General features: G+C 36.9%; 1 protein-coding gene across 2 annotated transcripts; it reads right to left on the reverse strand.

Moving 5' to 3' along the window:
* Positions 1 to 2,985: 2,985 nt before the first annotated feature.
* LOC149228382 (pentatricopeptide repeat-containing protein At2g03880, mitochondrial-like) lies at positions 2,986 to 6,980 on the reverse strand. 2 transcript variants are annotated; one of them, XM_089378181.1, is made up of 3 exons: positions 6,414 to 6,980; positions 3,849 to 6,182; positions 2,986 to 3,703 (listed from the first exon to the last, which is right to left on the reverse strand). In XM_089378181.1, exons 1-2 carry the CDS (start codon positions 6,685 to 6,687, stop codon positions 4,444 to 4,446), a joined length of 2,013 nt encoding a protein of 670 aa, XP_089234307.1. In that variant the 5' UTR covers positions 6,688 to 6,980; the 3' UTR covers positions 2,986 to 3,703; positions 3,849 to 4,443. The 2 variants fall into 2 exon arrangements, with proteins under 2 accessions (XP_089234307.1, XP_089234306.1); XM_089378180.1 differs by having other exon boundaries at positions 2,988 to 3,703; positions 3,849 to 6,980.
* Positions 6,981 to 12,325: the final 5,345 nt, after the last annotated feature.

Consider the following 12,325-nt stretch of genomic DNA (forward strand, 5'->3'; position numbering starts at 1 on the left):
AATTTGTGCACTATAACATTGTTAAATATATTATTCACATAATTTTGATATGTAAAATCCATGCTTATTCTCTTATTTGTTAACATTTCCATAAGCTATACAATAATTATCTATTATTATAATTATATTATGGTAAATTACCCTGAGTATAATGATTAAATTATTTTTAAAATTTCATTTTTTCTTGCATCCTTCATGATTTTATATCCCAAATACCTATGGCCAAAAAAACTTTTCCCCTTGTCGTTTTGTTGAATAGTGGCTTATGGTGGTCTAAAATAGAATTACCACTTAAATTAAGATAGTTTATGTTATTATACATAACTCATCATAGCATAAATGATTATTCGTAGTTAAAAGTCATAATAAAATGAGTGTAACTAAAGATTAATAAATGAGAAACCCAAATAAAAAATAATTGACAATCATTAAATAATACAATAATTATATACCATATTCCATTATGGTAAAGTATATTAATAAGTATTGTAGATATTAATAATTTGATTAATTATTTTCCAGAATTCATTGTGTATTTATTCCTTTTGTTGAATAGTGCCTCGTGGTTGTTTTAAAAAAGGATTATCACTTGGATTGAGATAATTAAACAGATATATTTGAACATAGTATAAATGAATGTTGGAGGTTAAAAGTATTCATGAAATATTGTAATAAAAGATTAATTACAGAGAGTTTTGAATAATTTAAATTAGAAATAATTGGAAAATAATAAAAAATAATTTTTGATAAGTATTAAATATTATTTTTTATTTTAACTTTAATTTATTATTATTATTTAAATCTGAAGCAATGACAACATCTCAAAATGACACTAATATATAAGATGTATAAGATATCAAATGATACATCAATTTACTCAATATCAAATCTTAATAGTTGTCCAATAAAAGACATAAAATTGAATAGCCAATACAAATTGACATCAAATATTTATAAAATATCATGATGATTAGTGATTTATAAAGATCAATCTAGCAGCAAGTTATTGATTCCCTCATCCCCTTTTATGGGAAAAGGTAAGGGCTCATTTGCCACTAAAACTAAAAGAGACTGCAATGTTAGTGTGACATCCATAATTGGTGCCCTAGTATGAATTTGTATAGAAGTTGGTGATGGGGGTGTTTCCTCTATCCGAACACCCTCCCATTGGGCCAACTCCTCCCCACAAATAGAGGTGGGTCATCTAGATCCCCCCTACTCCATGCACATTCTTGGGCTACTCCTCTATCTAACCACAAAGTTGCCTCACCCATAACAGGTCTCTCATACTCCATCCTCTACTCTGTCAAGGTGTCAATGCTTTCTAAGGAAATCTGATCCACATCAAGTGCATGTTCACACTACTTCACCCATAGTGGGATATTGGAGTGGACATAAGCCAAATCATTGAGATATTGATACTCTAACTTGTTAGACAATCATACTAAATCTAGTAAGTCTTAGCTCTCGAGGGTCATTAAAAATTGTAATTGTTAACATGTCCCTTTTTATGTGTATTTTTTCAAGTACACTCCAACTACGCTTTGCAACTAGAAGTGCCATAGGTTTGATTAAGCACTCAAACCACACATTTCCTAAATTTGATGCGTGCCATTATTTCTCCATTAGATGTCTACAATAAGAAAAAGAGAAAATACTTATATTATATTACATTTCAATCTAGTAATAAGAAAAAGAGAAAATACTTATATTATATTACATTTGAATCTAGTAATAAGAAAAAGAGAAAATACTTATATTATATTACATTTGAATCTAGTAATAACACAAACACAAGTGATGAAATAAATAAAAGCTCTAAATAAAATTCAAAGTTAATATTGATTGGCATTAAAGTATTATTTTTTAGACATTAGCGTCAAATCCAAATAATCTAGTGAGGTTCCTACATAGTTAGATTTCTCTATTAATGATTGTGTGGTCATTTGCAAGGGGGCTATACTTTGAAGACATTTATGGAACTCTTCCATAACCTCACTATCAAAATCAAAACTACATGGATAAGAAAAAGATGGGGTTAAGGACAAGTGTTGTTGCACGAATAGGACAATGGAGCATCCTTTTCATTAGTGGTCAATCTTCTTCCAAAGCGTTAGTTGTTTGTTAAGTTCATCATCCCTCACGTATGTTACATCATAGAAAGAATTGATAACTTCTTTGACCCTATCCATGACCTCATACAAGAAGTTCATTGTGGGCTTTTCCCAATCAACCAAGCAAATAACCTTTACCAATGTTTCATTAATTGTGTACATTTTCTCCACTATGCATAGAAGCCATCTTGGTTTGTGACTCTAGTGTGCTATCTTGTTTTGTGCTATATGCACAATTACACCACTCATAAAAAAGGAACATCTTATTCAACTCTAGTTCGAAACAATGAAGAGATGAAAGGGAAATGAATTGATGGAAAAATGTGTAATGCTAAGGTGCAACAACTCGTTGGCTCTGAATTTATGAGACAAAGGACAAATACATGGTTTTATATGTATTTGGTGATGCTCTTGCCTTGATTAATGGTTTCCTTAATAAATGGTTTTATAAAAAATTATGAATTGGTGGTAACATGTGTAATGCTAAAAGGTGCAACTAACTCCTTGTTCCTTGTGAATTTATGAGACTTAAGGACAAATACATAGTTTTATATGTACTTGGTGATGCTCTTTCCTTGATCAATGGTTGCCTTAACAAATGTGAGTTTGTCGATATCCTGAAGCATCAAACAGATGTAATGGGAAACACATGGAGTCAAACACGATGTGGCGTGCCTCTCCATTTGCAACTTGTTGAAAACCACATAATTAGTTGCATTACCAATGACCACTGCACCACATGCAACATGCCTACCTCTTTGACAAATTCATCCAATAATTCACATATCAAAGCTGCATCTTTAATATGTTCCAATGCATTAACACATTTCATAAACAATGTGCCCTTAGAACAACTTACCAAAAACTTAAGGAGGACATTTCCCTTCCCATTTATTGAACCATTGGACATAATTGTGCATCTAATGCAATCCCATGAATATTTTAGCTCCTTCAATTGACTCCCAATATTGGTTTGACTCCCAATATTGGTCTTTTCATGTTGAAGGAGTGGCCTTCACAACTCGCAATAGATGGGGGCTCGAGCCAACAATAGTAGTAGTATCCAAAAAACCCTACTAGAATAGATTGGTACTAGCAATGGTCAAAGGGATGTTGCTCCAAAAAGATATCTTGCCATAACCTTGTCTGCTTCTTCTTCCTCTTTTTGCAAACAACGATTTAATGGAAAGTTTTGACCCCTATCGGCCTCCTCAGTAATGAAAGATGAGGTCCTCGTGAAGTCCCTCTCACTTCTCCAATCCCAAATATGCTTGTAGTTCCAAAGGATCTAGTTATTCCTCCAACAACAATTTCAAGTTTTCGAGTCGCTATATTGGCTTTTTTTCTCTCTCCATCTCATGGATAACCTCATGGTAAGCATTGGCCATTTTGGAAGATGTGTTTCACAATCGACAACATCATGCCTTAGAGATTTTACGAAATTGGGATTTCAAGCAATAAGCCCTCCATTTAATTTTGCTCCGCCTCACTCAATTTCATTTTTGTTTATCCCACCCTCATGTTCACCATCTTGACAATATTAGTAGAAAGCCTTCAACATATTGGCAAGGAAATGATCAACTTCAAACCTAGCGCCCAAAACAAAAATAAGTCAATGTACTTCTAAAAATCATTCTATAATTCATGAAAACATGATAACAAGAGGAAGTAGTATGCACTCTACACCCTTGCATATTGAAAGAAAAATGGAGTGTTATGTTGATTAACACATACCTGGAAAATTAAACTGTGGGCAGCAAACAATCCCTCCCTTATTCCGAGGAAAAATCTTTGATGATTAGTGTTGATTAATCTTTTCAACCTAGGGTTGATTAATCTTTTCAACCTTGTGATCGTGATCAATCCCTATTAATTCAATTAAATGGAGAGTATTTCATCTTTGGTATTTAGAGATTCATGTACATGAACCACTATCATTAGTTGCCAAGTTTCTTGAGAAGAGAAAACATATGCTTTCAAGTGCAGATTAATCATTCACTTTACTCAGTCTAGTTATCGTTTGTAATTAGCTTCGAAACTCCACTTCTAAACGATACCCATGTTGGCATTTGGAGCTCAGTATTTACCATTATATCATGGCAGGAATATACTTGTTGCTAATGGTGACGAGACCTGAATCCTGCTTTCCGTGAACTTTCCACATTGTCGATGTACGAAAAGCTGATGTTCTGCGATAATGATTATCTGCTGTCGGATACATTTTCTTCTCTGAAATCAATTACCTTGACCTTGAATACAGAATATGGAATTCGAAAACAAATTTTCTCAATAAAGAAACAAATTGTAGAAGAAGCTTCCTCTTCAAGCATCACCAAAAATCCCCACATGAACATATCCCATTCTTGAAATGATGGAAGCGGTTGGCATCCCTCACAATTATTTCGCGTGCAACAATTAAAGAGATGAACTTGGTGGTAGAATGACAGTCATTGCAGACACGGAGGTTCTTCATTATGCGAATCGGTATCCCAGGGGATATTGTGATAAGTCCAAACGCAATGGCTAGCTTCTCACTGTGGACACTAAAATGATCTTCCTTCTGTTCCTGTTCACCATCAAGTGCAGAGTTTGTGTTGGGCATATATCCTGCTTTCCTGATTTGTACAGTCAATTCCTCTAACTTTTCATGGACTTGTTTGATTTGTGGGTGTGATCTGTCATTTACCAAAAAAACATGCATTTTGTTCTGGACCTCAATCCAACTGCATCCTGGCTCCTTTTTCAAACCCCTAGCTTTCATCATTTTTCTCACCCTCACTACTTCATCCTTCATGCCCGCATCAGCATATATGTTTGACAGCAATACATAGGTTGTATCAAATTGCGGTGCCAACTTAAAAAGATGTTCTGCTGCCCGTTTACCAATCTCTATATTTTGATGAACTCTGCATGCACCCAACAAAGTTACCCATTCCAAAAATCCAGGTTCAAATGGCATTCCTTTAATAACATTCTCTGCTTGATCCAGACACCCTGCACGGCCAAAAAGGTCTATCATGCACGCATAGTGCTCCATCCTTGGTATAATACTATGATCTTCAATCATGGAATTGAAGTAACGCTGGCCTTCATCAACAAGGCGTACATGGCTACAAGCAGAGAGTACTCCAACAAAGGTGACATGGTTAGGCTGAATTCCTGCTTGCTGCATCTCTTCAAACATTTGGAGGGCTTTACTGCCATATCCATGCTGCGAATATCCAGCAATCATAGCATTCCATGAGACAACATTCCTTTCAGGCATTTCAGCAAATACATGGCATGCGTTGTCTATGTTGCCACATTTAGCATACATGTCGAGAAGAGCACTCCCCACAAAGACATCTGACTGAAATCCAACTTTGATAATTAGAGAATGAATCTGCATGCCTTGTTCTTGAGATCCTAAAATAGCCCCTGCCCTAAGAATACTTGCAAAGGAGTACTTACTAGGCTCCATACCAGCTCTCCTCATCCTCCTAAACGTTCTCAAGGCCTCCTCACCACGCCCATGTTGTACATATCCTGCAATTACAGTATTCCATGAGACCACATTTAGATCAGACATATCATCAAACGCTCGATGTGCATCCTCTAAACTTCCACATTTGGTATACATGTCTACAAGGGCACTGCCAGAAAATACATCCAAATGAAGCCCACATTTAAGCATTCTGGCATGAACCTGCTTGCCCTGTTGCAGATCTGCAAGGGTGGCGTAAGTAGCAAGAACACTGGAAAAAGTGAACTCAGTTGGCTTAATACCTGCCCACTGCATTTCACAAAATTGTTTCAAAGCCAGCTCGCAATATCCATTTCGGGCATATCCCGCAATCATAGCTGTCCAGCATACTACATCCCGTGCAGGCAATTCCTTGAACACTTGGCAAGCACAGTTCAGTAAATCACACTTCGAATACATATCAACAAGGGCTCCACCCACATAAGCATGTAACTGAAACTGTCTTTTCAGGATATGGGTATGAACCTGCTGACCCTTTTGCGGAGCTATTAGATTGGCACAAGCCCGAAGAACAACATTATAGGTGAACTCATTGGGGGACAAACCTGCATCCAGCATCTGAGAAAATAAGTCAAAAGCTTCCTCACAGTACCCATGGCGAACATAACCAGCGATCATTCCAGTCCATGACACCACAGTTCGTTCAGACATTTTGTCAAACAGATTGCGCGCATCGGATAGGTTGCCATTTTTAACGTACATGTTAACCAGATTGTTTTGCAAGATACAGTCTGCTTCAGTCATAGTCTTGATGATGTAGGCATGAAGCTGCTTACCCTGTGTTAGAGATTTAGTTCTTGTGCTGATGCATAGCTGCCGCTGCAATAGTTTACTGTAGGTTTTGCATTCTGCTTGAACGCTTCCTTCACTCATCTGCTGTGAAATTCGCCAACCCTTCTTCAATCCTCCTTCCCCATTATGAAACAATCCATTCCCATTCCTCAGAATGCCATCGGATTTCTTGTCACCAATTTCAAACCAATACAAGGGAGATGAGATACTAGAACTAGTAGAAATAGCAGTAGGACAGGATAATGTCCATGCTGCCATGTCCCTTTGCTTCCACTCATACAACCTACTTCAAACGCAACGTAATTCAAAGCTTGGCACTAGCTACATAAAAATATACTGACACCTTCATTCAATTCCAATGAAGTGCAAGCAAAGTCCAGGGTAACTATAGAACGAATGTACAACAGCGCTGTTTGAGACCATGGAAATTCATCCGAACGAAAACATGGCAGATGCGGGGATGGAATTCCGGTCAGTTTAATTTTATGCACCATATGGATAAGATTGGGCGTTTTCTACCTTTTGAAAATTTTAATTAGAATTTGGCAACATAATTTTTGGGCAAATTGGGATGTTCGTTTAAAATCACTTTATAATACATATATCTGTTGAGCAGAATTTTTTTTGGAAATTTATTTATTTATTTATTTTATATGGAGAGTTTACCATTCTAATTTATGATTTTAATAAATTTTTTTTATTTTTAAACAAATTTAATCAGAAAATATGTCTCGAAAATCTTTAAAAACACTCACATAAAATTACTTATCAATATTTATTAATAGTTAATATTTTCACTTTTCAAGCAACCATATAATCATATAGGTCATTAATGTGAATGAGACATGTACCAGCAAATCCCTACCAAATTTTAAACAAATTCAACCAAAAAATTAGCCAAAAAAATCTCTAAAAACTTATAATAAGTAAACTACAATGTAAAATTATTTACCAATAACTAATAATGTTTCTTTTGAAAAGAAACATATATGGATATTTATATTAATAAAAGTCGGGAGAGGAACTGGAACCCTTACATATGTTGAGAAATTTGGGGCATGAAGATTAGGTGATTTCTCTTGTAATGATAATTGCTTATGAATGCTTTTTACTTCTTTAGATTAGGATCTTTTCTTTGATTAGATTATTATAGAATGTTTTTTACTTCTTTAGATTAGGATCTTTTTTTTTATTAGATTATTATAGCGTTCTTCTTCATCAAACATCTACCAAAGCATAAACAATAAAGAGACAAGAGACATAGAATATATGCGATCAACCAGGGCCAAAACCTCTCCAACATGGGAGGAAAACTCAAACGAATTCTTCTTCTTATAGAGACTTTAATTGACGAATACCGAGACCATAACCGAGACCCTTGACAACAACCTCTCCAAGACCAAGTCACAAGCCTTCTTGATTCAACTCCTTGAGTCAACGATGGTCAAACTTCTTCTTTATTTTACTAGCTCGGTTATCCTTCATGTTTCAGCCTCTAACTTCAGACCTGCAACCCTTGTCTTCTTCAAAAAACCCTAGTTGCAGTACATGAGAGGGATAGACAATAATTTGATCCCTTGATCTCCTTCACTTGGACAGTATGACTTTCTTCTTCAACTCGGCTTGATGAAAGACTTATTCTTCTTCCTTAATTCAGTCCTTTAGGACAGTTATAACAACTCAACTTCTTGAAGCAGCAAACAATACTTCTCTTCTTCACATGTGTGGGAGGAATCAACAAAAACATATCCAAACCAAAACAATATTCTTCGGCTCCTTGACTACCTTCTCTTCGCTTGATGTGAGGCTCCTTCTCCTATGTTTCTCGCACCTTTTCATCTACTTCAGATCCTTGATTGAAATATGTTCTCAAATGGAGGCCGAGCTGCCATATATATAGTGGTTTGTCCATTCAGAATAGGCCGACTTCTCCTTGTGACAAGGCCGACATGCCTTTCTAGAATCATCCTTAGGTCGACATGAAAAATAGCTTGTGACAAGGTCCTTGGAGGGTTATTGACACAATCAAAATTACTTTTTACAATATGTAACATGTCTTTAACATATGACATTAACTCCCTAGACTTTATGACTTGATAACCAACCCTAAAGACTCATAATGGGAGCCTTAACTATAAAATAAAATTCCTTGATCATGAAAACCATGAATCAAGCATTACAAAAATAATTTTATTTTCTTGTTTACATCAATTACATAAAATCATAATTACACATGTCATTATGAAGCTCGAACCTAGTTACACTTTTCAACAACATCTTGTATCAAATACAAAAAACATGTCTTTGTCATAGTAAACTAAAAGTTTACTAGCCTTTGAACTTGCAAACCAGAATATACAAGAAAGGTTACTCCTATAGATTCTGCAGAAAGTTCCAAGCATTAATTTACATTTACAAAATATCATGATTATAAGATGGGAGATATCAAATTCGACTGCAAAAAAATAGAGGCACTATGAGACCAAACTAGAGTCACCCAACATTGTGTCCACCTTCATTACATCCTCTTGGATGATGAACTCGAACTCTTTTATGACTAGGGGGATGCTCCTGAAACATTGCCACTGGGTGTCGCACCAAAAACCATTGTCCACAAAACCTCCAATGCAACCACCCATTCAGCGAGTAGTCTAATTCCCTCCTTAACACCATCCAGGGAATCCTCCAATTTTGTGTGATGATCAAGCAATTTTGCCTCCAGGAAAAGTTGGAAAGAGCATTTATGTCGCTCTACCATGTCCTCCAACTTATGAATTGAAATCAATAGGGTCTGAGAGGCATCTAACATTCTGTCAACCACGTCTGCAAACTCTGAATTTCCTTGATAATCTGGAATGCCAACCATACTGAACTAGAAACTTGAAATTCAACAAGAATTAACCAAGAGAGGCACGGGGGAATGATCGTCCAATATATCGAGAACATCAACCAAATCCCATTATTGAAAATGAGAGGCGGGAGGTAGTATTATATATAAAATGCCTAGGTCCTGCCACGATCCAACCTATGATGAAAAGACTTGATTATTCATTGTTGAGCCTCTAACACAATGAAAATAAGGAGGTGGGATGTCCCAGGACAGGGAAATCAACTTCATTCCCTGTCGAAATGACCTAGACACCTTAAATCGTTGAGGATGTAGAGGTCTGAGCCGCATGTTGAATTTCCATGACCTTGGGTCTAGGTTAGAGTCTTAAAATCATTGATGCTACCAAACCAAGAATTTCAACCATAAGCTACTTTGCACAACGGAAATATAAAGAATTAAATCACATATGCACAAATATACACGGTGTTTAACAAAATTGTACAATATGTAGAATCCCAATCTTCATTATATTAAACCAAATCTGAATAATACAACAACCTATGGTATACAAGATACATTGACAAACTTCGTTGCAACATCGATGTCGTATCTTGTCTTGTCGGTCCTTCGCTCTCGCACTGCTCACTAGTAGTGCCTTAGTTCATCAAGGCCACTACACATCGAGATTCCAAGAGGGTTGCCTCCTAACAATGTTGCAAGTCACTTCTGTTGCATGTAGACGATCTCATCAAACTGCTCTCTAGGCTGGCCAATTCCCGAACTTTAATCTGCCTTCTAGTAGCCTCTTTTGTCCATCAAAGAGCTAGTCATAATGTTGCAATCCTTCACCTAATCACGCACCAAAAATTTCCTTGTCTTCTTCTCTAGGGCTACTTTGGGTAGCCAACATGCTGCCCTCCAACAGACCTATGGCACCCAATCCAATCATTGTTGATTCTTCTCCTAGGATGACATTTCACCACCATGGAATTTCATCCACATGGCACCAACAGGCTACTACAATCATGATCCAATCTGATCAAACACTTGACCCAATACACCTCTCCAAAACGTTGATGTCCTCTTGCTACACTTGTTGTCACTGCATCATTGGTTAGGGCACACCACACTGCCCTCCACCCAACACATAGGCAACAATGCAAGCCTTCTAAGGTTGTAGTTCACCAAGGGAAGGTGCCTCCACTCCTATGTTTCCCTTGTCTACCTTGTGTAACCCCAAACGCAACCCTAGAGACGACCCAACTGTTGGATATGGATTGCAACCTAGCACAACATCTGTTGTAGGCCTTTGAACCCCTCCAAAACTCCACCAAACAGCCCTAAAATAGCAACTAATTTCTCCTTATCTCCTCAGCCAAAAGAACCCTTCAATCTGGCCCTTAAACAACACCAACTAGACCTTGAGACAATATTCTATCTCCTACATCTCTCAACCTCCAACACAGAAATGCCCATGATGTCCTAGGCCTCCTTCACATTGCTCCTCAGCCTCCTAATATGGCTGTGACTTCCTTGCAATTTCAGAGCTCCTCTTGGTGATGTATTGCCACACTTGGATTCTCAAACATTGATGTTTCACCCTTTATTTATAGCCTAAATGAGGGGCTCCAACGAATCTTGAAGAGACACATTTATTGGGATTGTTTACACCAAGCCTACATGACTTGACAACCAATAATTACTAGTCAGCTTCAAAAATTCATAGCTTTGTTTCTAGAGCTCTGATTTGAGTGATCTTTGGAGCATTGGAATCATCTTGCCAAGCTCTATCACCTCAAATTTTTCCAAGCTCAATTCATCATATTTTTTACCCAAGTCCCAATGGGTGCAAAACCCCATACTTGGGTTCCAAGCCCACAAGTTTCCCTTATGGTGCTTCGCCCTCCAAACCCTAAACCCTAGGGCTTAGAGTACCTCCCAAGCTACACAAATCAACACTTCCTCTTAGAGAGGGAGGTACTTCCAATATTACGAATTTTCTCGTCATCATCATCACTGCTCACAACATTTTCCCAACTCCTGGTGCTCACAATCACAACAATCCCTTTACAGTGAACTATGACCTTCTCAGAAGTGTCGTTGTCACTGCTAGAAGCACCATTCTTCTTATTCTTATCCTGTAACATCTTCCACTCTCTCCATGATTCCTTCTTTCTAGTTGTAGAAGCACCCTTGCTCTCTATTGACCATGCGCTCTTCTTAGGCTGTAGAGTCTTTAGAAATTCCCACTGTAGATCAACAGATTATGCAATATACTAAAGCAAAATACAAGATCTACTTCTACAAAAAAAATTGTGGAAACTTAATCAAATATGAGCAAGATCAATTAGAACACATATAACTGAGAATGAGAAACCAATCACACATGAACACAGAAGAATAACCCGGGGAAAGCCGCAGCCTAAAACCCCAATCTCTGTATTATCATACAAGTGGAAATATGTTCAAGTTACAAAAAGAATCAACTCACAAGCTATCTTGCTCTCTCTGCAATCAAACAATACAGCTCACAGGCTGAGTAGACACAATATATGCCTTTCCTCAGCCCTCCAAGCCTCCTATTTCCTTGCATAGTTTTTTTGGGGTCCAATGATGCCACATGTGTGATTGGCCTCATCACACACTCACTAAATTGAAGAAGTAACTGCGCAATCTCCAAGGAATGAATTCCTTCTGCATGCAAGAGATATTCACAATGGAATATTCCTACAACTGATAGTACACTTTCCCTCCATCTGATCTCAATTGGTCTCTGTCTGAACTGATATGCATGAGTTATTTATGAGAGAATATTCAGTTATATGAAGTGCCGCAGTTACATGCATGCATGCATTAATTAACTGAACTCACAATTAATTCAACAAATTGTTTGAACTAATCTAACTAGACTTGACTTAGTTAACTGAGCCAAATAATTACAACTCAATATTACAACTCATCCTTATATCTTTAACTGATGGATAAATTCCTCAATTAATGGAGAAACTGTTTCATGTCCCCACATAGACTTCATGTTTGATTTTCTACAACTAATTAACTCAAGAT

This window comes from Pinus tabuliformis, chromosome J (genome assembly GCF_031772625.1).
Source record: "Pinus tabuliformis cultivar Carrire ecotype Pingquan chromosome J, CPIR1, whole genome shotgun sequence".
NCBI classification, from domain to species: Eukaryota; Viridiplantae; Streptophyta; class Pinopsida; order Pinales; family Pinaceae; genus Pinus; species Pinus tabuliformis.